This window comes from Olea europaea, chromosome 1 (genome assembly GCF_002742605.1).
Source record: "Olea europaea var. sylvestris chromosome 1, O_europaea_v1, whole genome shotgun sequence".
Classification (NCBI taxonomy): Eukaryota; Viridiplantae; Streptophyta; class Magnoliopsida; order Lamiales; family Oleaceae; genus Olea; species Olea europaea.
In genome coordinates, this window is record NC_036237.1 from 34,536,895 (window position 1) to 34,562,705 (window position 25,811).

General features: G+C 34.4%; 2 protein-coding genes across 7 annotated transcripts; one reads left to right on the forward strand and one right to left on the reverse strand.

The window, feature by feature from the left end:
• The first annotated feature begins 1,398 nt into the window (after positions 1–1,398).
• On the forward strand, positions 1,399–8,431 carry LOC111402459 (protein CHROMATIN REMODELING 8). Of its 5 annotated transcripts, none has more exons than XM_023030783.1 (8): positions 1,399–1,485; positions 2,172–2,300; positions 2,658–3,215; positions 3,343–3,742; positions 3,960–4,818; positions 5,264–5,873; positions 6,153–6,602; positions 7,180–8,431. In XM_023030783.1, exons 2-8 carry the CDS (start codon positions 2,208–2,210, stop codon positions 7,861–7,863), a joined length of 3,654 nt encoding a protein of 1,217 aa, XP_022886551.1. In that variant the 5' UTR covers positions 1,399–1,485; positions 2,172–2,207; the 3' UTR covers positions 7,864–8,431. The 5 variants fall into 5 exon arrangements, with proteins under 5 accessions (XP_022886551.1, XP_022886577.1, XP_022886549.1 ...); XM_023030809.1 differs by having other exon boundaries at positions 1,428–1,625; positions 7,134–7,992; XM_023030781.1 differs by having other exon boundaries at positions 1,431–1,625.
• Positions 8,432–9,651: 1,220 nt separating this feature from the next.
• On the reverse strand, positions 9,652–14,438 carry LOC111402476 (uncharacterized protein At1g03900-like). Of its 2 annotated transcripts, none has more exons than XM_023030822.1 (3): positions 13,667–14,436; positions 13,091–13,378; positions 9,652–9,911 (listed from the first exon to the last, which is right to left on the reverse strand). In XM_023030822.1, the coding sequence occupies exons 1-3, from the start codon at positions 14,168–14,170 to the stop codon at positions 9,843–9,845; spliced, it is 861 nt and encodes a 286-aa protein (XP_022886590.1). In that variant the 5' UTR covers positions 14,171–14,436; the 3' UTR covers positions 9,652–9,842. The 2 variants fall into 2 exon arrangements, with proteins under 2 accessions (XP_022886590.1, XP_022886599.1); XM_023030831.1 differs by lacking the exon at positions 9,652–9,911 and adding an exon at positions 12,306–12,451 and having other exon boundaries at positions 13,667–14,438.
• Positions 14,439–25,811: the final 11,373 nt, after the last annotated feature.

Genomic DNA, 25,811 nt, shown 5'->3' on the forward strand with positions numbered 1-25,811 from the left:
GCGATTTTACTAAATAACCAAATATTATGGAAGTCCCTTTACAATGAAACTAGCCCATCAATCGATCCAAGAATTACACTCAAAACTTCATAACAAAAAAGATAAAAGAACAATAGTAAACATGCATGCCAGCTTGATGGCAACTTCTTCCCCATTTTGAATATTGACGCCTATATCAATAGAGTAACAGATTTATTAAAGATAATACGAGCAAAATCACCTCAAAGATAATCCATAAGAAAGAACAGATAAAATGAAAACAGGATCTGTTAAGTAAAAAATCTAACTAAAACTCTACCTAAATGGAGTTCACCAAATGAGCCGCTTCCAATTTTCCTACCAAGCTTAAATTTGCCACCCACAACATGATCCATGATAGATAATTCAACACAATTCGACAACCACCACTCTTCCATGAAGACTTCTGCAAATGTCAAAAATACCCACAGCTCTCACAAGCCAAATTTCCAATTGCAACAGCGATCCAAAGCCCAACAGATAATTACTAACAACTGCCTCCCGAGACATAGCCTAGTGGTGCAAATGACAGGAGTGAGGTTATCTCACGTCTTGCTGGCAGCCGCAGTGTGGGGGTTCGATTTCTGAAACATGGAATTGGACTCCTTGTAGGCGCAGTGTACAAACAACTCTTGTTCCCTGGCCTACTGGGGCACATCCCGCGATTTACTTCCCTCACAAAACTCTAGGGGCGGGACGGTGGGGGCCTTCAAGGTTGGGGTTCAATCTTTTTTTTTTATTATTATTATAATTACTAACAACTACGAAAGCAGAATCAAGAAAATTTACCATATTACCCACATAAAGGATCCAAGAAAAATTGATCAAGAAAATTCTTTGATGCTTAAGCTACATCCTTGAAATAATAATCGCTACAAAGCTCAATTTCGAGTAAATGAAAAATTATGCTCAATATGACCCTCAAAAAATGAAAATTGGAAAGTCATGTTCATCTTTTCACCACATATACAGGTCTTTTGAGTAATTTGAAAATTATCCAATTGAACTTGATAATCCATAAGATTTTAACATAACAAAGATTGGATAAAGTGATTTTAATCCAATTTAAAATTAACTCATTGAACCCATCTCCGACTCCCCTTCGCACCCTACATGAGTTTTTTGAATCAAATTTTTATCACTAATCATAGACATAACTTTTTAATTTGTCATAATGCAGACAATCCATAAAAATATATTGGAGATATTATAAGTTGTTCTTTGAAAATATTAGCAGTAAGAGTAGTTATTATTTTAGTTACTAAAATTATAATGTGACAAAAGTAAGTACTGAATAAATAAATAAAAATAAAAGTTTTAATTTAAAAATAAATTACAAGTTAATTTTTAGATTTGTCAAACGTAGGCTAATTACTTGCCCAACCCTTCAAGAAACTCATATTTTTAGATAGTTAAATTGTCCAAAATCTGACCAAATCAAACCCCCACCGCCACATCAAACACCAGGTAGATAGGGAGAGAGATAAACCAATAGAGGATTTCATAAATCTCGTCGTCATTACTTTTAGGGTTTCTCTTGTGGATTGATCGATTTTTGGAAAAGCTGAATCCCCTCAAAATTTGATACTTGAGTAAAAACCTCAAATGCATGTACCAATATTCTAATTATTTATTCCAATCGCTATTCCATTACATGACTAAACCGTATATCGTGTTTCCATGGATGCGATATTTGGATGTAAATGTCGGTTACTCTTTGTATTGAAATTGGGCGTCAGCAGTGTAATTTGTTGATGGGTTACCTTATGAGACTTTTTTTTTGTAATTTTTTTTTCTCATTATTCGAAAATTTAAAGGTTATTCGCTAATTGTGCCGTTCTTATTGTAGTTCATGGAATTTCTTTATGGTTCGGTTAAAAGTTTTATAAGCTTTCATTGTAGTTATAGGTAAGCATTTGTTTGCGTAATTGAATTGCATTAATAAATTTAATGAGTTTCTGGTTCAATAACATTGCTCTATAATAGAATTTACTCTCTGCTTTTTGGAAATTTTGTTGGCTGGATGTTTGACTTTCTTTACTTTTATAAACCCCATGTGTTGGTAGAGCATGATTCTTCGAAATCTCCCTAAAGTTGCATTTCAATGGCTGTAAGCCTCCTGAATAATGAAAGGCCAAATTCTGTAATTGCAGTTGGCATTTTTGTGAAAGCATATATGATTGAGTTCGATGGAAGAAGAGGAGGAAGATATGGTTTTGCTCAGCACTTTAGGTGTTACGTCTGCAAATCCTGAAGACATTGAACGTGACATTTTAGAAAAGGTCAGCTTGGCCTTGTTACCTTTGTCTTCGCCTAATTTATTGCATGTAATTTGTTAAACCTAACTCAGGGTGAATGAGTTTGATGGATGAGTTCTATTAGCTGCTTATCACTCTTTTGTAGTCATTTTTCACAAGTTGGCTATTTTGTAACCCTGTGATCTTGATCCAGTTTGGCTGGAAATGTGTTTGGACATCAAGAATGTGCATGTTGGGCTTATTAGGCAATCACTATATTTCAGTCACTTTATATGAGAATGTCTGATAGACCTTTCTCACGTGTTTAAATTTATGCATGAAGTTTGCATGCTTGGTGGTCTTGTTTAACAGTTAATTTGATGGTAGCTTGTCTATTGACAGGCAGGAAAAAATGCTGAAGACAAAAGTGAAACTGGAAGGGATGGAGATGAGGAGCTTCACAATCAAACCAAAAGCAACAAAACACTATCTACTGTTCATGAAAATTTGTACAACAAATTGAGAGCTGTTGAAATTGAAATAAATGCTGTTACATCTGCTGTTGAACAATTAGAGAGCTTCAAAAGACATGATGATATTTTCTCTGAAGGTGAAGACGAAAGGAAGCAGGGACCTGCAGATATTGAAAAAGATTATCTTGGGGCATCTCCAAATGATGTGACCCTTCAGCATGCTCTCGCTGCAGATCGATTAAGAAGCTTGATAAAAACAAAGGCTCAACTTGAGAAAGAAATTTTGGATTCTTCCAATGACATTAAGGATAACAAGTTGTTAAGAGATCTTGTCAAGGAAGAGCCTAAAACCACACGAAAGTTGAAGGAGATTCAGAAAACAAGCAAGAAAAAGAACAAGAACAAAAGGTTGAAAACAGTTTCATTCGTTGAAGATGATGATTTTGATGCTGTTCTAAATGTGGCCTCTACAGGGTTTGTGGAAACAGTGAGTGATTTTATTGTGGTTATTACTACTTTGCATAAACATATCTGTGTGAAACTTCTATTGTTATTAGTGTATAGATAAATCAGGAAGTTGGATATCGGGGCTAACGGTACATTATTTATCTTAGGAAAGGGATGAGTTAGTTCGGAAAGGAGTTTTAACTCCGTTTCACAGGCTTCAAGGCTTTGAACGCCGTATAGAGGAACCAGAACCATCCAGCAGGCACAGGGTAGCTGAAGATGTAAACAGTAATAACAATCTTGCTTCATCTAGCGTAGATAGAGCTCTTCGGTCAATATCAGAGGCTGCACAAGCTCGCCCCACAACTAAGTTGCTTGATCCAGAATCAGTCCCAAAACTTGAGGCTCCCACCCATCCTTTTCAAAGGCTAAAAGCTCCCTTGAAAATCTCTCAGTCCCTGGAAACTGAGACAGTGAAGGATAAAGACGGCAAAAGAAAGAAGAAAAGACCATTGCCATCAAAGAAGTGGCGAAGGCTAGCTTCTCGAGAGGAAAACGAAGAAGCTGGTATGTCAATGCTGTTAAGATTTGCAATTTTGTTTCCTGTAGCCTGCTTAAATTCTTGGAAAGACAGAATATAAGGGTTATGTTGAAATTAGTATACTTTGTCACTGCACACCTTTACGAATATGCTACTCTTAGAACATGGAAATGTAAGGATGATGGAAGTTTAAACCCCCCCAAATAATTATTTTGCCAGTACTAAGCTTGTTATTACATGAAGATGCAATCACCTCTAGTTTTGAAGAAGACGATTTGGAAGCTATCGAAGATGTGGAGGATGAAGGACCCTCATTTGTGACACTTGAAGGGGGGCTGAGAATCCCAGAAACAATTTTTAGCAAGCTTTTTGACTATCAGAAGGTTGGAGTACAGTGGTTATGGGAACTACATTGTCAAAGGGCAGGCGGAATAATGGGAGATGAGATGGGTCTTGGTAAAACCATCCAGGTTTTAGCTTTCCTTGGATCATTGCATTTCAGTAGAATGTACAAACCAAGCATTGTTATTTGTCCTGTTACCCTCTTGCGGCAGTGGAAGAGAGAAGCTATGAAATGGTATTCGAGATTTCATGTGGAGATATTACATGACTCTGCTCAGGAAATGACCAGTAAGAAAAAGCGATCAAAATCAAATGAAAGCGATAATGAAAGTGATGAATCGCTTGATAGTGATAGTGAAGGAAAAATATCTTCTAAAAGTCCCAAAAGATGGGACGCTCTGATATATCGTGTTTTGACGTCAGAATCTGGTCTGCTGATCACCACTTATGAACAACTTCGGTTGCTAGGTGATAAATTGCTTGATATTGAATGGGGATATGCCATTTTAGATGAAGGACATAGGATTCGAAATCCAAATGCTGAAATCACTCTTGTTTGCAAACAGTTGCAGACTGTTCATCGTGTAATAATGACGGGTGCACCTATTCAAAACAAACTGTCTGAGTTGTGGTCCTTGTTTGATTTCGTCTTCCCTGGAAAGCTGGGTGTCTTACCTGTTTTTGAGGCCGAATTTGCTGTTCCCATATCTGTTGGTGGTTATGCTAATGCAACTCCTTTGCAAGTTTCTACTGCTTACAGGTGTGAATGTTGATGTTTTAGAAAATCTCATTTGTTTCCTGATTATACAAAATTATGTGGAAGTCAAGTGGGGGGAGGGAATGACAGTATTCTGCCCGGTTCTATCTCTATCAGCTTTTGCTTTATAATGTTCCATTATTAAATTGGTAACGACAAGTTATAGGTACAGAAAAGAATGCACCATAAATAGAAAAGACGAACCTGAAATGGAAACACAGAGAGTTGAAATTGGCTGGAAGAAATGGAAAAAGTTAATGAATATGAAAAGATGCTCGTGATAGCAACCCCAAGGATTTTGCATTTGATATTTTATTCCTACTTGATGCACTTTGAGAAAAATCTTCTACAGTTATTGTCGTAGTGGAAGATTTTATTCTTGAAAGTATGTCATTAAGATTATTTTGTCCTTCACAGTTTTTCCCCTACTAAATCCAGATTTTTGCAGATGTGCTGTGGTTCTACGTGACTTGATCATGCCTTACCTCCTCCGGCGGATGAAGGCTGATGTGAATGCTCATCTTCCAAAGAAGACTGAACATGTCCTCTTTTGCAGTCTCACTCCAGGGCAGCGATCTGTATATCGTGCTTTTCTTGCTAGCTCTGAGGTTGAACAAATTTTTGATGGAAACAGGAACTCTCTTTATGGAATTGATGTGATGCGTAAGATTTGCAACCATCCTGATCTACTTGAGAGAGAACATTCTCAAGGGAATCCAGACTACGGAAATCCTGAACGTAGTGGAAAAGTGAAGGTGGTTGCTCAAGTGCTTAAGGTGTGGAAGGAGCAGGGACATCGTGTTCTTCTTTTTTCACAAACTCAACAGATGCTTGATATTCTTGAGAATTTTTTGGTTGCTGATGGATATAATTACAGGAGAATGGATGGTCTCACTCCTGTAAAACAGAGAATGGCTCTGATAGATGAATTTAACAATTCTGCGGATGTGTTCGTTTTTATTTTGACGACGAAGGTTGGTGGTTTGGGAACAAACTTGACTGGTGCCAACAGGGTGATCATTTTTGACCCTGACTGGAACCCCTCGACTGATATGCAGGTCTGTTTTATTCGATTGTGAATTTTGTTAACAAATTTCTCCAGATGAATTTCGATAGCTTATCATGAGTTTAGAACTTTGAGACTTCAATAACATCATCCAATTTTTGTAAATTTTACAAAAACTGTATCTGTTCCTTCTCTTACCTTCTTCTTTGGGTTCGGGATGGGATGGGATGGGAATTATCTTTTGCGACTGTTGAGGGTGTATTCAAATGCTTTTATCCGGTGATATGCTTATTATGATGCTACATTGCTTATAATAGCAGTTGTAAGACAGGCCCGGGAACGTGCTTGGCGTATTGGTCAAAGAAAGGACGTTACAGTTTATAGATTGATTACTCGTGGAACAATTGAAGAGAAGGTGTATCACAGGCAGATCTACAAACATTTCCTTACCAATAAAATATTGAAGAATCCACGTCAGAGAAGATTTTTCAAAGCTCGTGATATGAAGGATCTTTTCACGTTAAATGAGGATGAAAATGGTCTCTCTACAGAAACATCTAGTATTTTTGGTCAGTTGTTGGAAGAAGTAGCTGTTGTAGGGGCCCAAAAAAATAAACAGGGTAAGCCAGATTCTGAGAAAGCTTCCAAATCAAATCCTAATGGTTCCACAACTGACTTGGGGCATAATTCAGAGGCTAATGGTGAAGAAACAGCCGGTCCTGGTGATGTAGATGAAGATACAAGCTTTCTGCGGAGTCTTTTTGATGCTCATGGGATTCACGTACTTTTCTAATTGCTTTGTCATTTATTTTCTTTAAATATAAAAGTTATTGCATGTTTCTTCTGTTGTATCCCGTTTTACTTGGCTTACTTGGTAGCGTAATGGACGTAAAACGATATTTTTAGCTAGCTGGTACAGATAACTACACTATATATGTTCTCAGGTTTTTCACATTTGTTTAATGACTTCTGTATGTTATGAAAACTACACGGAGTTGAGGCCACATAAAATTTATCTAATGTAGGATCAATTGTATTACTGATCACTAGACCTAAAAATGAGCGTGTGCTTTAGATAAATTGTTTTTCCATTTTTTCTTGGAAAGAGATGACTCTTCTTTCTCACTTTCGTGGTTTATCCCATCCATTTCCTCTCCTTTCTATATATGTACACACACACACACACACACACACACACACACACACAAACACCAAGATTATCCTTGCAGAATCTAGAAGTCAGTACAAACCATTTGCTGGTGATATGCATACTTTTGCTTATTACTCGTCTTTCTGTTCCCCGCCACCCCAGGATGCATATGTAACCTCTCTGTTATGGTCGTGTTTTGCTTATCCAGAGTGCTGTGAACCATGACGCCATCTTGAATGCTCATGATGAAGACAAGACAAAGCTTGAGGAAGAAGCTTCCCAAGTTGCACAGAGAGCTGCTGAAGCACTGCGCCAGTCACGAATACTTAGAAACCAAGAAAGTATAACAGTTCCAACCTGGACCGGAAAATCAGGTGCTGCTGGTGGACCACCATCTGTCAGAAGGAAATTTGGGTCAACTGTTAATTCCCAATTAGTAACCAATTCAAGGCCATTGGAAGACGTACCAAATAATGAAGCCAGCAGGCCATATCAGATTACTGCTGGGACATCGTCAGGTAAAGCATTGTCCTCAACTGAGTTGCTGGCTAAGATTAGACAAAACCAAGAAACAGCAGTTGGTGATGGGCTTGAGCATCAGTTTGGCATGGCTTCAACTTCTGGTGGCCGTGAAAGATCTGCAAGTAATGGGCCTTCTAGATCATCGAACACCTTCGGATCGCAGCCAGAAGTTTTGATTCGTCAAATTTGTACATTTATCCAACGGAAAGGTGGAAGCACAGATTCAGTCAGCATTGTCGAGCATTTCAAAGACAGGATACCATCAAAAGATCTACCACTATTTAAGAATCTTCTAAAGGAGATAGCTATTTTAAAGAAAAACCCTAATGGGTCCTTTTGGGTTCTGAAGGCGGAGTACCAGGAGCAGTAAACATTCAAGTATGAATTATTTTTTCCCCTTCTCTAATTGCAGAACATAAGGTGCTGTCATCATTGTTATTCACAACTATTGCTTAACCAGAGGATCTGCTATACAGTGCTGTACAGGGTAAATTTTGCATGTCGTGGGTACGGTATCGATTCGTGTTTGTTTTTTTGAAAAGATTTAGAATAGTTGAAAACCTTTTCTTAAGGTGTGCTACATACAGGTTTGATATCTATGAGAAGCCCCTTGCAATTTTGCAATTAATCGAGTCGTAATTCCATCAGTGTATTGGAGAAATTGCTAATGTTAAGCAATCGCCTCTGAAGTGCAAATGGTATTGCCTTCTCTTGCAAATTGTGGTACCATGACTTTTGTTTGAAGGCAAGGTCAAGAATGGTCGTTTATAACTCTCTATTTTACCCTTTTTGACATAGAAGCTTTGGGTCGGCTTAACCCTCAACTCAACGATCTGTGTATGGGTATGTATTTTCCTGTTGTGTTTATTTGTCTTCATATGCATACAAAAATTCATAGATATAACTTTATGAATTTATTTTTAAATTCTTCCTTTCAAGTCTGTCGAATCTAATGTCATATATGATGAATATTTTGTGTAGAACTTTGAAAATTGAGGAAGGAAATCCTAGGGGCTATATGCTATTATTTATACGGAGATATTGGTCATTAATGATGGGAAGGGATTAATATTATTCATATACAGAGCAAATTGTGAAGGGTGAAATATTTGTCTGTTCTTGGAATTACAGGCGATTGCTCGAAAATGGTAGTTAACTTTTAAATTTTTAGTGTAAATTGTACATGGGGTTTCAAACTTCTGAAGGTCGTGACTATGGGATCTCGAATTTTTTATTTTAAACTTGGAGTTCTAAGCCTTTCAAACATTCGCACCAGAGGTCATTTTTTTCGGAAATCAGACAGTTGAGATATCAATTTTTCAGTAAAATGATGATTTTATCCCTAGTTTGATTTAAAATATGATCCATTTCTTTCCTGATTAACTATGGAGATTAAAAATGAATGGATGTTGCCAAGGTTATTATTGCTGACAAGGTGGTGGTGGTTAGGTAACGATGTGAATGGCCAAGTTTTTGGTAGGGTCTAGTAAGGTAGTGTAGGTATTGATGAAGTCTAATTGTTTTCCCAATTTTATTACAAGTACAAAAAAAATTTGACAAAATTCTTACAGAAAGACACTTGTAGTGTTTCATTGATTTTTTACACCACCAACATAGATAATGAACCATTCAGATGTTGCTAATGCAACACCTGCATCATTTTTATCAATAATTCTCTGTATCTATGGAATTATTCTTGTTTTCCCTTTTCCTTTTTTTTATTTACATATTTTTGTTACTTTTCCTATTTTGTTATTTGTAGTTCTGTGTTTTAATTTATTTCAAACTAATGGTAAAATGGACATTTTCAAACTACAGTTTTCATAATAAAATGACCTTCAACGGAGACATTTAAAATGTTCGGGACTCCAAACGCTAGTAATGAAAGATTCAGGACAACTAATGTTTATTGTCTTATCAAAGGTTTATTGTCAACATAAAAAGGTTAGTCAAATTTTATTGAGTTTGACTCATAGCGATTATTTATTAAAAAATGACTCATATTATCAAATGACTGAACAAATGAAAACAATTTACTTACGATACTTAGTTGACATTCGTAAAAAGTATCTATTAAATTAGCCAATTTAATATCGTCAAGTAGTTTTTGAGGACGGAATCAATGTTAGTGATGTAACCATTTGCAAGATTTCTAATATAAGTTCATGGACAAAGCCGGTCTCTATCTCAAAATATGGCAGAAAACCATGTCAAACGCGCATATTAACAATTTCTGAGAATCATTATTTTCCAAAAATGGAGCAAACGATGAATTTCTTTGACATAACATTTATTTTCATTCTCTCATCTTTCTTCATACAACAACCAACAAAAGTACCATTCACATTATCAAAATGCTGCCCAGCCGGCTGCAGAGGTTTTAGCAGACCCTGATCCAGCACTGGCAGGAAGGTTCCTCTGCAGATGCCAACACGAAAGACACTTAATATTTTGTTCGCTTAAAAGTTCAATGATATCTTGCATTTTCTAACTAATAGTGCACAGTAAAACAAGAAAAGATGCCGATGGAGAAAAATTTCAACTCCTAATTATGCAGAGAAGAGAATCATTTCATACAACATAAAACTAGTTCAGACAGACAGACACGAGATGCCGATAGCCACTTGAAGAACTAGCACTTATTTGATATTGGCAAGATGCAAGAACCATTTCTGGAAACTCTCTTAACTAAGTGCATGCTTGTTGTACAATATTAAATCATCACGACAGTATGATAAACAAACTTTTATCTTCTCTTTCTTGTTTAATAATGTCCAATATTGTCCAATCTAACTTGGTTAGTAGGGTGTTGTTCTATATGGTTCCATTCTTATGTCTACTTTGTTTTTCTAAATAATTCATGCTCAGGAGTATTCTTGTAATTTCTCTTCTTTGAGCCAGCTAGATGGGGATCTATGTTTTTTACTTATCTTAAGGTGTTGTTTGGGGTGCTGAATAACGTTGCTTTAAGCCTCACTTTCAAATAAGTACTTAACTTGCTTATTTTCAACTTGGACCAACAATAAATTATGTATTCTAATACTTATTCACCTCCAGGTTTACACTCGGTAAAAACTGCACGGAGTGCTTAAAGGCGACTCAGAACTTGGGAGGTCTACTTGGAACACCAAGACTACTTGGTCCCAAATTCTGTCACTCATTAGATGGAGGTGTTTAAGCCTTCATTTGGCTAATTTACAAATGACTTATATTTATAGATGGTCAAACTTCTTTTTCAACCACACATTTCAATAGACCTACAAGTAGTATCCACTTATCCACCACTCATTTCTATCTATTTATAAATCATTTATAAATCCTTCCCAAACGGAGGCTAAGTTTGTTTTGGACATGTAACGAAGAAGTATTTCAGTTCTTTTTTAAGGCGTTCTTTTTTAAGGCACAAGGGAGATGCAATAAAGTCCAATTTGGAGCATAACGTGGGGTAGCATCCAGAGAACTATCTCCACCTTCCATCTTCATTTGAAAATCCTGGTTAGTACACTTCCAACTTTACCTTTACACAAACTAGGTCCCACCTTTCTTTCAACCCCAACATATTCATCTCTCCATTTGCTATTTCGTTTCACATCACTTGGAGACCATCCCAGCTCCCTAACCTAGAGATTGCTGCCACTGCCCTTGGCCCACTGCAATTGCACCAGTAAATTCCAAACAATAAGAACCGAAACTTCAATATCACTTCCTCAACCAAAAGAAAACATCATCTCGATCGCAGGAAAATAAACACTCCTAATAGCTAAAAAAGCCACTACAATCACCAATCCTCAGCTCCAAAAGTACATCTTCATCACCATTAACATTGTTACCATCTATGCAAAATCTAAAAGATAACTAATAGCAATATGAAAAAATCCTACGAATTGCAGAAAGAATTAAGATAAAGAGAGATAAAAGCATCCAATCCAAGAAGTGCTTTGAGAGTTAGATGGTAGAATTGGTGAAATAGTTTATTCCTAGTTGCGCAACTCTATTAACAGTGACTTTAATTGAGGAGGAAGAGTAGGTGAAGATCGAAGGAGGGAATTATGTCAGTGATGGTCCCGGAGAAAAGCAGCAGTGTTCTTTGGTGTATCAGTTGGCAGTATGCTGAAAAGGGTCAGAAATAGAGAAAAAGAGAGAAGATACAAAAGTCAAAGGGAGAAAATGGTTTGTTTTTTATGATGATTCTAGGGTAAGTGAGCAGTAATTTGGGAAGTTAAAGTGGAAGAGTTTATTTATTTCAGGGAACATGGGAGTGTATTTTAAGAAAGATCCAGCCAGCTTTCAAAAGATAATCTCATAAAAACCATGATAGAGTATTTTGAGGCTTACACCACACACGAGGTTCTAATTATGTCTAGAAACTTACAACTTGAGTGCCATATTAAAGGCTCACGCCTCAACTCACATTTACTAACTATTTATTGTTGTCCTTAACTTTTTGTGCTCTTTTTTATAGCCTAGTACATAAAGTTCATGAATCTTCTTAACCACCAGTCTAAATACTCGGATTTTTTTCAACTTTTTCCAGCATCTAAGGAGAAAGAACTATTGCAAGTGGAGGACGCTGATAAAGAATAAGAGAAACTGATAGTGATGAGGAAGATAATAGGGTAATAAAATATATATTCCAGTAGTAGTAATGATACTGAAGACTTCTAGGTTGTTCTTCCTGATAATATTATTTTCTAATTTTGTTATGCGAACCTAATCTGAGAAATTATTGACAATCCGAATTAGACTTCTACTTTTCTTCATTACCCTATATATAAATACACTTAATTCTCCCCCATTGAGAGATCTTCCTCATAAAATGAGAATATTTTATCAATATAATTAACTGCCATTTGTACACATGTATAGAACTGAAAATGACACCAACATATAATGGCATGATATCAAAAAATCTGTAATGACCACCCTCAGCAAAGCCCTCTCGCTCTCTTGGAAGCTCCCTGTGATGTTATTCATCTATTAAGAGTAGATTTTTGAGATTACCAGCACCATTTATAACTGTATTAAGAAATGACATTAAGAAAAACACATAATTGCAATAGATTGGTGATTCCTGCATCAAAGTCGTGTTAAATTATGGCAGAATAATGAAATTCCATCAATTTGGTAAAGAAAAATTTTGCATGACAAATAAAATATAATTCCAAAATATTTCATCAATATTTAGTCACTAAAAAGTTGTCCGTCCATCTTAACATAGTAAAACCAGAAGTGATACAAGTTCCGGTACCAAGGAATACATGACTGTGCCAGTGGCAAAGAAAACACATTGAGATTTGGGACTTTGTTTTCAGATATAATAATTACCAAAATGCACCATCAGATCTAATAATTGATATAATTTATCACCAACTGGAACGAGGTATGGAATGGAGAAAATATAACAGCATCACCCATCCATCTCAATTTTCAAAAACTATTTCAGAAAAAAAAATTCAGCCATCGTATAAGATGTGTAGAAGCATAAAACAAGAAGTTTGGAACATTAAGATCAGATTTTTGCCACTTATATTATATTTGCCAATTCCAAATCATGAAAATCGATGAAGCAGCTTAGAGAACAGAAAATGAAGACATACCTCGAGTTGAGAGAGATCAGATAAAGGATCATTTGACTGCTTCACATTTTCCTTGGATCCCTTCACAGCAGTGTCATGGCCAGGAGAACTAATCCTACCTGCAGCAGGATCGTTGGGTGGGGGCGGAAGAGGAGACCTAATCTTCCCTCCTCCACTAGGTGGTGGTGCAAGGCCAAGGGTTTTAGATTTCCCAGTTCCAGAAAGCCCACTCGATAACCCTGCAGCTGAAAGCATGCCCGTTCCGCCAGATACTTTATTCTTTACATTTATCCGAATAGTTTCCCCTTCCTACAGATCAAACAACCAAAAACTTACATGCCATATATGAACTGTAGGTCACGCATTTATTGAAGCTGTTATCCATTTTCCCTCTAAAACCAAGAAAACTAAATTGGAAACTATTTGTCAGTTCTACAATCATCTCAAGTATCAAAATAGTCACATCAAACTCAAAGAATTATCAGCCATTAAGCAGCTTCAATAATTACTTCAAAATTTAATATTTCTAACTTAATCTCTAAGCATAATTAAGCCTTTCACAAAACTCCAGAAGTTAAAGAAAAGTTAAGAAATTACCTTCAACCTATGATTAACAGCAGGATGAATATCAATATGATTCTCCTCATTACCCCCCTCACCACCACCATTGACACCAACATCCTTGTCGCCCTCCCTCTTCACATACTTCTCGTGATCCGAAAGAGCGACATTGAAATCGAACGCTTCATTTCTCTCGTTAAACCCTAACCCTATGAAGGCGTGCTTCCCTTGCCCATCCTCGATCTTCAACACGAAGTATCTCGAAGAGTCCAATACCGATTCAACAGAGCTCTCTCTTTGACCCGGATTCACGAAACACGCGGCAAACAACTCGCCGGAATTCGGATCCTCGAGGCGGATCTCACAGCGGGTCTTGCAAGACACCACACGGAGCCGACCCGTCCAGATCTTGTCGGACTGTAACCACTCGCCGCATTTGTACCCGCCACTCGTGGATCGGGGCGGGATTTTGAAAACGGATACTTCCCGGACTACCAACAGGGTATGCTCGAAAGTCTCCTCGTCCTCCTCATATGACATCGTTTAGACCTTTGGAATGTGAAATTTTTTGCTTTTTCTGGTATTCAATTGAATTTAACTCAAGTCAGTTGAAGAAATCTGAGATTTCAAGAATTTTTGCAAGAAAGTTGTAGATAAAAGAGAAGTAGACGTGGATTCTAAGCTTGAATTGGCAAATGTAATCATGTAATTTGATGGATTTTGGAGTAACGGAGTGAATCTACAGTAAATCCGTTTTCAGTGGATTAACATGTCGCTAGACAAACATTCCACGACACCTTTTACCTTTCCCATAGGAGAAAATTTGAACCATTTGTCCCTAATTTATTGAATTTGTTATGACTTGATTTTTATGGACTATTAGTGCAAAACGTCCCTACGTAAAAAGTTTATTTTGCAAAACATCTTAATGTTACCCTTTTTTTACCACCTTTATTTTAACATTTTATTACGAAAAATCATCATTTTTATTCATTTTTATCAAATTTCTCAATAAAAAATCATGAAATATTTAAATTAAAAAAAAAAAAAGACTAGTTGCAATCATACTCCAAAATTTTTTTAAAAAGAACAAACCAAATCCCAAAATATATTATTAAAAATTAAGAAAACAAAATGAAAAATTCTCTTTTTCTTCATCCTCTGCCAGAGATAATTTAATGAATAGTTATTGAACTTCACTGTAGATTATTACTTGTTCATTGATTTTTAAAAAGTTACTCGTTATATGCTATTACTTACTCATTAAAATTAAAAATGTTACTCATTACTCATCTAAATTTAAACAAAGTTACTCATTGCTTACTAAATTTTGCAATAGATAACACTCGTAAAAATGTTATGGATGATTTATGTGTAATTTTGTTCAAATTTGAGTGAGCAATAAGTAACTTTTTAAATTTCGAAGAGTAAGTAGTAACTTATAGCAAAGTTTATCAAGCAAAGAGTAACTTTTTAAATTTCGATGAACAAATAGTACCTTATAGCAAGGTTCAATGGCCATTCATTATATTAACCTCCTCCAGCACTAAAACCACCACCACGATTTTAACATTTTATTACGAAAAATCATCATTTTTATTCATTTTTATCAAATTTCTCAATAAAAAATCATGAAATATTTAAATTTAAAAAAAAAAAGACTAGTTGCAATCATACTCCAAATTTTTTTTAAAAAGAACAAACCAAGTCCCAAAATATATTATTAAAAATTAAGAAAACAAAATGAAAAATTCTCTTTTTCTTCATCCTCTGCCAGAGATAATTTAATGAATAGTTATTGAACTTCACTGTAGATTATTACTTGTTCATTGATTTTTAAAAAGTTACTCGTTATATGCTATTACTTACTCATTAAAATTAAAAATGTTACTCATTACTCATCTAAATTTAAACAAAGTTACTCATTGCTTACTAAATTTTGCAATAGATAACACTCGTAAAAATGTTATGGATGATTTATGTGTAATTTTGTTCAAATTTGAGTGAGCAATAAGTAACTTTTTAAATTTCGAAGAGTAAGTAGTAACTTATAGCAAAGTTTATCAAGCAAAGAGTAACTTTTTAAATTTCGATGAACAAATAGTACCTTATAGCAAGGTTCAATGGCCATTCATTATATTAACTTCCTCCAGCACTAAAACCACCACCACATACAGTAAACAATCACCTACAATCAACAAAAAAATCGATAACGATTTCTTATAAAATCCTCGAATCTCCTATAAACAAGTCGGTATAATAAATAAAACTATTTTCAATTTTCATAAGAAAGACATTAATAGCAATGTGTTAGAGTTGTGTCTCAAATAGGAATCTTGAATCATGTGTTGTTGGTGTTGGGAATGAGTCTAACTGTATTCAACAACAAGGAAAACAAAATCTGTTGAAATTGGGTCTCTTAATTGTAATATATTTTATTGCCTTTTAGGACTCTTCTATGGTTTGAAACGTGGCATATAAATACAAGGCTCATCTGTCAATTTTGTTTAAGCATTATTGTCGTATCTGTAATATCCCTCCATATTGTCAGTTTATAATACATCGTTCCTCTGCGATAAATTCTCTTTGTTTATTTCTTTACTTTTAATCTTATTTCTTGTTGTGATCTTCATTACTTCATATCGTCATTAAATCTCATTCTTTACAACCCTTTGGGATCAATAAGTACTATCAGAGCTTCCGCGCCCAACAAGTGGTATCAGAGTTTGATTCTTCTTTTGTGGATTGGTTGAAGTTTATTCAGAGATGACTACCACGAGGTATGACATTCCGCTGTTAATATATTTTATTGCCTTTTAGGACTCTTCTATGGTTTGAAACGTGGCATATAAATACAAGGCTCATCTGTCAATTTTGTTTAAGCATTATTGTCGTATCTGTAATATCCCTCCATATTGTCAGTTTATAATACATCGTTCCTCTGCGATAAATTCTCTTTGTTTATTTCTTTACTTTTAATCTTATTTCTTGTTGTGATCTTCATTACTTCATATCGTCATTAAATCTCATTCTTTACAACCCTTTGGGATCAATAAGTACTATCAGAGCTTCCGCGCCCCACAAGTGGTATCAGAGTTTGATTCTTCTTTTGTGGATTGGTTGAAGTTTATTCAGAGATGACTACCACGAGGTATGACATTCCGCTGTTGGATCGCAATACAAGGTTTCTTTGTAGCAAGTAAAGATGTGGGTTATTCTGATGTAATTGGATTTGGACGATGTGCTATTAGGTTTTGAGAAGATTCCAGTTGATTGGACAACGAAGGATCGAAAGGCTTTATCGCAAAACCATCTTATTTGTCCAATAATATGCTGCAGGATGTCTTGAAGGAGAAAACAGGGCTGCCTTGTGGTTGAAACTGGAGAGTTATGCATGACTAAAAGTCTCAAGAGCAAACTGGCTCTAAAGCAGAAGCTATATTCTCATTGCATGGCGGAAGGAGGGTCACTGGGGGACCATATTGCAGTGTTCAAGAAAATAGTTGCAGGTATGGAGACGTTGGAGGTTAGATACGATGAAAAGGATCTAGCCTTGATTTTGTTGTGTTCGCTGCCTGACTCTCATGCGTCGTTTTGGGACACCATTCTGTAAAGTTGGGATACTTTGACTATAGACGACGTCTATGATACTTTTCACTCAAAGGAGAAGTTGAAGCATTTGGTTGGAGCTACAGCAATTTGTTTTGCTTCTACTGCAGACGTAAGGGACATATTCGGAAGGATTGCTATAAATTGCAGGCTAAAGGTGATTTAGCTGCAAATCGGGGAGCACAACCTTTGACTTCAGACGAAACAAATGTAGTTGATGATTTTTCAGATGGCGGAGATGTGATGTTGACCGTGATATCTAACGAAAATAGTTGCAGGTATGGAGACGTTGGAGGTTAGATACGATGAAAAGGATCTAGCCTTGATTTTGTTGTGTTCGCTGCCTGACTCTCATGCGTCGTTTTGGGACACCATTCTGTAAAGTTGGGATACTTTGACTATAGACGACGTCTATGATACTTTTCACTCAAAGGAGAAGTTGAAGCATTTGGTTGGAGCTACAGCAATTTGTTTTGCTTCTACTGCAGACGTAAGGGACATATTCGGAATTGCAGGCTAAAGGTGATTTAGCTGCAAATCGGGGAGCACAACCTTTGACTTCAGACGAAACAAATGTAGTTGATGGTTTTTCAGATGGCGGAGATGTGATGTTGACCGTGATATCTAACATAGAATCTAGACCCGACGAGGAGTGGATTCTTGATTCGGGATGGTCGCATCATGTGTTCCAATCAAAATTTCTTTCAAACATATGAGGCTGTTCTGCAAAGTAGAGTTGTAATAAGAAACAACCAATCTTGTCGTATTGTTGGGATCGGTCAAGTCAGATTTAGGCTGTGGAATGGGATGGTCAGGACAATTGATCGAGATCGACATGTTCCAGACCTGAAAAAGAATCTCATCTTGCTTAGTACTCTGGATGCAAAAGGGTATAAATTCTCCAGTGGGGGTAGATTTTTGAAGGTCCGAAAGGGTATCCATGTTGTACTAGAGAGACGGAGAATGTCTCAATTGTACATCTTGTAGGGGAGCGTAAAACCAGTTAAGAGACATATGGACAAGTTCAGTACCGTGGTGGATATTCAGTTTGGTACAGTACCTTTTGTGACGGGCTATGGGTCGGTTTAGAACATTGCTCGAGGGAGCGTTGATGATTTCGCTTTGCCACCAATTTCAATGGTTGCACTGTGTTTAGTTGTTAGGATTGGATCCATTGAGCGTAGGTACTATGGTGTCAGTGATGTTTGTAATGCTTTTGAGGACGTTAAAGGTGACAGTTCTAGTAAGGGGTCTTCTGTTAAGGCATTTTGTATGGTTTCTGATACGGAGTGTGCTTCAACCTTGTTTGGTAAACATTAATTCCCTGGTGAAATTTTGGGAACTCGAAAGTAGGGTTCAGGTGTCGATTGTGGACGCCGTGTAGAGGATGATGGTTTATATGGAGAGTTTTGTTTACTGCGTTGAGGAGATTTGCCATTTTGTTTCGATGTAAAAGGGTTTATTTCTCAGGTGGAGAAATTTTGTGGAGCTCCGCTTGTTGTACCGAAATTTGAGTTAAGGTGAAGATTGTTAGAGGTATAACTCAAATAGGAGTCTTGAATCTTGTATTGTTAACGTTGGAAAGGAGTCTAACCACATTCAACAACAAGGAAATAAAATCCCGTTGAAAATGGATCTCATAATTGTAATATATTTTCTTACCTTACTTTTCTAGGGTTTGAAACGTGACCTATAAATACAAGGCTCCTCTATCAGTTTTATTTAAGTATTATTGTTGTATCTGTAATTTCTCTTCATATTGTCAGTTTATAATATATCGTTCATCTGCGATAAATTCTCTTTGTTTATTTCTATACTTTGAATCTTGTTTCTTGCTGTGATCTTCATTACTTCACATAGTCATTAAATTTCATTCTTTACAACAATTTGGGATCAACACAATGGGGGTCTACCACAGAGGTTTTTAATGATTCTGCATCTATTGGAGGGATTGCTGTGGCGTGGGTCCTAGCAAAAAGTAGAAAATTGGCATCTTGAAGGTCAGTCCACTTTGGGTCTGATTTTGACTACAAAATTGGATCGAGGAATGAAATGGTTCAATTGATTGCACGTCCAGGATCATACGATGGTGTTGAACATTGGATGGAAAAACAGCACGGGACCATCAATTGATATAGGTGCAATTGTCTTGTAAAGTGTCTAAACTGGGCATTTCTTCATAGAACTTGCATTAGTTTTTTGGGGGTTGTTTTGATGATGTTGATCCATCAAAATGTTTACCTAGTTGAGGCGAGGTAAACGATGGTGGTTCATCGCCATGGGTGTCATCGAAAGTGGTGATTTTGATTACTGTCGGGGGTAGCTATTTTGCACCGATTTTTTGGTCCAAAGTGGTGGTTTGGATTGATTGTTTGTTGGAGTCTCTCATTCCTTCAAATATTCAATTTGAAGAAGAAATAATTAATGTTATTAATCGTATTCAACTTAAAAAATGGTGCTGCAATATGACTATTGCAGTCAACAAAGAATTCGAATTCACTTTTAGAGTCCTTATTGATTCTGGAGCTGATCAAAATTGTATCCGTGAAGGATTGACACCTACAAAATATTTTGAAAAAATTACTGATTGTCTTTATGGTGCTAGAGGTAAGAAACTCAATATTTAATATAAACTTTCAAAAGCTAATGTTTGTAATTCAAATATTTGTTTCAAAAATATTTTTAATCTGGTAAAAGATTTGGATCAAGAAGTAATTCTTGGTACTCCTTTTATTGTTCAAATTTATCATTTTCAAGCTATTTCAAAAGGTTTAACTACAAAGATTTTTGATCAAGAAATTTGTTTTAAATTTACAAATCATCATTCTTATAAAGATGTTAATTCTTTAAAAGAAACTTCAATTTCAAAAATAGTTAATAATATTAATTTCAAGAAAAATCATATTCGTTTTCTCAAAGAAGAAATTAATTTTCAAAGAATTGAAGAACAATTGCAAAATCCTTCAATTTAAGAAAAAATTTCAAGTCTTCAAAAACATATGGAAAAAGATATTTGTTCTACTATTCCAAATACTTTTTGGGATCGTAAGAAACATGTGGTATCTCTTCCATACAATTCTGATTTTTATAAATCAAATATTCCTACAAAATCTCATCATATTCAAATGAACAAAGAATTGTTAGACTTTTGTATCAAGGAAATCAATGATTTACTTGACAAAGGTTTAATTCGTCCAAGCAAATCTCCTTGGAGTTGCTCAGCATTCTATGTCAATAATTCGGTTAAAATTGAACGAGGTGCTCCTCGTCTTGTTATCAATTATAAGCCTCTCAATATTGCTCTTAAATGGATTTGTTATCCACTTTATCAAAAGAAAGATCTTTTGAATAAATTATTCAAAACTGTTATTTTTTCAAAAATTGATAAGAAATCAGGATTCTGACGGACTCAAATTAAAGAAGAAGATAAGTACAAAATTGTATTCAATGTTCCTTTCGATCAATACGAATGGAATGTTATGTCATTTGGTCTAAAAAATGCTCCTTCTGAATTTCAAAAAATCATGAATGATATTTTCAATTCGTTTTCAAATTTTATTATTATTTACATTGATGATGTTCTCATATTTTCTGAATGTATAGAACAATATTTTAAACATATCAATACATTCATGCATGTTATAAAGAAAAATGGTTTAATAGTCGCTGCTAAAAAGATTGTTTTATGTTAAATAAAAATAAAATTTTTAGGTAAAATATTCAAAATGGTTCAATTATTTCAATTCGGAGAAGTCTAGATTTTACTGAAAAAATTTCTGATGAAATCTTAGACAAATCTTTTCTTCAAAGATTCATTGGCTGCGTCAATTATGTCAGCGACTTTATCAAAGAGATAAGATTGATTTTGTGCCCCTCTTTTCAAAAGATAACAAAAGAACCCAAATTTATGGAGTCACGAGTACACATTAGTTGTCTAAAAAATCAAAAAATCTGTTAAAAATATCTCATGCTTATCAATTCTTGACCTATAGCTTCAATTATTGTCTAAAACTTTTCCTCAAAAGAATCTCTAAATCTTTCAAAGCTTTAAACATTTCAAAATAAAATTTTTCTTCATGATAAGATATTTTGTCTTATCTTTATCTCAAAAAACTATTTATTCAAAGAAAATCAAACTATTTTATTCAACTTATCTCCTAAAAAGAATACTATGGAAAGAGAGAAGAATACACAAAATTATTTAGATATTGTTTCAAGATCTTCTTCAAAATCCTTTGAAGACAAAATTCTACCAAGATATAGACCTTTCTCAATCAAAAAATCAAATTCTTTGAACAAAGGTAAATTTTCTCAATCAGATTCTTATTTAGGAACTGAACCAAAATTCTATGAGTTTAAAACTCATACAAGACTTTTCAAATTTCAAAAGGATAATCTTGATGATATTCTTACTATTTACTACCAATAAAGTAATAAGAATATTATAAAATGTCTCAAAATTACTACTGAAATTTTTTATAGTAGTAATAAAATAATAAAAAATTCTCAGAAAGATGAAAGGCTTATTTTTCAAAACGCTTCAAAAGAATTTTCTTTTCAACATATATTCCTATTAAAAAGGAATAGAAGAAATTTTATGAAGAAAGTCTTACAACTTCCTGATAATATTTATCAAAATATTATCAATCGTAATCCTACTTATGCTCAAACATTCAAAACTATTATTTTCAGAATTTTTCAATAACTTTCATTTCAATGGTTTTGCAACTTGTGAAAGTTATCATAATCTTCATTTTACCCTCAAAGGTATTTCAATAATTAATGTCATCAATGATGGAAATTTATTTCCTCGATATATATCGACTCAAAAATAGATATATCACTTTTTAATAGGTAGTTTAAAATAGTTATTAATCATCTTTTTTATTTCAAAGTCAAAACTCTCAAAATTGAATTCTCAATTATTCTCCCTGAATGGATTGCCGAAGAAGTCAAATTAATGATATTTTTTTTACTGAAGAGTATCTTCTAACCAAACAAATTGTTACTATCTGGAGTACCTTGTCAAGTATTCTTCCAATGCCAGATTCCAATATTTCTTTAAAAGTTTATAGTCCTACAAAAAAAGAAATTATTATCAAAAATCATGTAAGTGAAATTCTTACAAAAATCAGATCAAATTCTATTCTTACTGCAAATAAAAAGTTTGGAGCAAATATTGACTACTCAGGATTGCAGTTAATATTTCACGATGAACATTGTTCCATTTTTACTGATGAAGAAAAATAGACCCAAACTCAAGTTCATTTAATTCAAAAGATATTTGATGATGAATTATCAATGTCTCAAAATTGCTATGATAATTTAATTCATCAAAGTGTTATTCAAAAACCTGAAGAAAAATTCGATGATGATGATGATGAAGACTACAATTATGATGATGAAAAATTATTCAATCTCAATAATATTCTTGAAGGATAATTTTTCTTTCAAAAGAAGGATGATCAATCATAAAGACATGGTCAAAAGTTATGGCTAAAGATAATGTCTTCTTTTCAAAATGGGGGACACAGAAAAGATTCTTTTAACACTTTTCTTATGGTGGTTTAACTTTTGTAAATGAACTGTGCAAAAGTTTTAAAATGTGAAATTATTCAAGATTCCTTCTTCAAATTGAAGAGATTTTCAAGTACGGAGTTCAAGATTTCAAGTATAAAAGAAGATCAAGCATTCAAGATCTATTCAGAGTTAACTTCTCTCAAGAGAGTGGATTTAGCAGGAGATAAATCATTCTCAAGATAGTTTGAGAAATTCTTGTATTCTTTTGCTATCTTCATTTTTCAATCTTGTAATTCAAAGTTCATTTCAATATTTGTATTTTAATTTTTATATATCAATAAAATTATCTTAATTTCAAACATTTGTTCCATTTTCACTTCTACTCTTCCCCTCATGGGCCCATTATATATAGATATCGCGCGCGCACACACAAATACACTTTTTATATGAACTACACATCTATGGACCTTTTGTGTTAATAACCTTGGATTTTATTCTTTTCTCTTTTCACCACATCATTTTTAACTTATAGCTTGAGTTGTTAGTTCCCAAACGAAGAATTTTGTAGTTAATTGTGGTTCCCAAATATTGTAGAGTATCTATAAGAATACGACAATGTTAGGATGAGTAAGTCTTGTGGAACTAAATGATTATAGTGGGTGTTACGAAACTGATCGATAATTGTAAATCCAACATGAGAAGGAATTGATTAGCCTTGTGTTAACCAACACGATAGACCAATAGATATCAATCAATTGCGGAGATAATGGATTGGGATGAGTGAATAATGCTATTCTTGTAATACACGATTTATATTTAAAAATATAAAAATAAAATAAATTAAAAGTATTAGATAGGGATTGTGTTTCTTTTCATTGTTCTTATTACTTAATAGGGTAGGAGCGAAGATGAAGTAGTTTTCCATCTTTACTCATAAAGATATACTACATTTTAAATTTCTTGATACTATTCCAACCTAGAAGATAAAACTTAACTTTGTAAATATGAACATTCAAGGGCCATATCATGAAATTTCGAATTTTTCACACTTCATACTTCACACTTCACAATGCTAAATGTGCCGTCCTACTCCATTGGAGAATCAATGACAAAATATCTTATCCCACTTCATTAGGAAAAGGGATTGAGAACATGGTCGTTGCTCCGAACCAATTGACCTCTTCAACGTTGTTAAAGTTAAATCAATTAAAAAAATAAAATAATAAGTAAACAGGATATGAACGAGGGTACCTGCTCTACCTCTCAAAAATCCACGACGAGTCTTTTAACATAAGATTTTATATTTAAAATATAGAAATAAATTAAATTAAAGAAGATTTGATAGGGATCGTGTTTCTTGTCCGTGCTCTGATTATTTAACGCTGCAAGGGAGAAGGTGAGATACCTTGCCATCTCTACTCATAACCCCATGCTCCATTTATAAAATTTTGCACTATTCCAACCTAAAAGACAAAACTTGACTTTGTAAATATGAACAGTCAAAGGCCATATTATAAATTAATCAAATTTTGGATTGTTTACATTGCTAAATGTCTCGTCTTGCTCCACGGGGAAATCAACGACAAAATATCTTGTCCGGCTTCATTAGGAATGGAGATACAGGACACTGTCGTTGCTTCAAACAAGCTGACATCTTCTTTTTATTTTGTTTTAATGCTTTTAAATTTTAAATCGTATTTTTTTTAAAATATAATAAGTAAACAGGATATGAATGAAGACACCCGCTCCACCTCTCGAAATCCTCGACGAGTCATTGCCCTACTATGCCCTCTCCCCTTTGGCATTACTAATTACTAAGGATTGAATGTCCAATTATAAGCTATAACTAAAGAACTAGAACTAATTGGCTCATTTTCAAATTTCAGGGATATATGGTACCTAGTATAGAATCAGTAGTAGTTTCGAAATAATTCACTTGACTAACTTATACATAGGTGATTCTATTCAAATCATTTAATTGCAATGAAAATTTTAAACTTTTGTTCATTTACACGTCTCAACTTTTTTCACATATTTTTATCATTACTTTCTATTAATTAAACATCTTGTCTTGATGGCTGAAAATGCACCAAGAGAAAGTACAAATATTTATTTGCACAATATATTTAAAATAAAGCAAAATAAACTCGACATAATATCTTTTTTATTCTACCAGAATATATGGAAAACAATTGTCTTCGGAATTCTAATTGATGGAAGATTAAAGATGAGAGTACACTGAAAACAATTAAAGATATAAGTGCAAATTTGTGCAAAGATTAAGAGCTTAGAGTGCTTTTGATTGCCTATATTTTTCATGAAAAATGTGTTTTTTCCATCCAAATCCTACTTTTGTGCTGTTTGATTGTAATTTTTCATGGAAAATATTTTCTCAGTTTTGGTCATGTGACCATATTTTCCTCAAAATCAAAGAAAATATTTTCGTGAGAAAGAATATGATTTTATTTTTCACGAAATTCACTCTCTCTTTCTCTCTCTTATTTATCTACTCTTTCTCATTAATCCACTAATAAAAAATGGACAAATATAATATTTTCTATGTTGAAAATTAAATCAATCAAACAGATTTAATTGACAATTTCCATTCAAATAAATTCTAGATAATTGAATTATTTAAAATTTATTTTCTTTTCATGCAAATTTCAAACTTGCAATCAAACGCATCCTGTCAATGCAATTAGAACGTGGTGAAGTCAACAAAACATGGATGTTAATAACCTCACAGATGCCACGTGTGTAAACAGGATAGGGACATTTTTGCCCCTACCATAAGTTACCGGATTTGCCCCTAGCTTGGGTTTTAATCAGAAACCCTAATTGCTAATTGCCTCTGTTATTCATTCTCCATCGTAGAGTTCATATCTCAAGCCGCAGAGCCCCGGTAAAATATTACCGTTCTTTAATTTCTATTATATTGGAAATTTTTCTAACAATCCCATTGCAGTTTTCCGGTTAGGTTGTAGGGTTTAAGCTGAATTAAATCAGTGAACTCATGGCTTTGCGTTTTTGATTCAGTTGAATTATTATGTTT

Coding starts and splice junctions, on each gene's coding strand:
- LOC111402476 (XM_023030822.1), bottom strand. CDS start 14,170: ATGTCATATGAGGAGGACGAGGAGACTTTCGAGCATACCCTGTTGGTA. Junction 13,379..13,666: donor CTGTTAATCATAGGTTGAAG/GTAATTTCTTAA, acceptor TTTGATCTGTAG/GAAGGGGAAACTATTCGGAT. Junction 9,912..13,090: donor CTGATCTCTCTCAACTCGAG/GTATGTCTTCAT, acceptor TGGCATCTGCAG/AGGAACCTTCCTGCCAGTGC.
- LOC111402459 (XM_023030783.1), top strand. CDS start 2,208: ATGGAAGAAGAGGAGGAAGATATGGTTTTGCTCAGCACTTTAGGTGTT. Junction 2,301..2,657: donor AACGTGACATTTTAGAAAAG/GTCAGCTTGGCC, acceptor GTCTATTGACAG/GCAGGAAAAAATGCTGAAGA. Junction 3,743..3,959: donor AGAGGAAAACGAAGAAGCTG/GTATGTCAATGC, acceptor TATTACATGAAG/ATGCAATCACCTCTAGTTTT.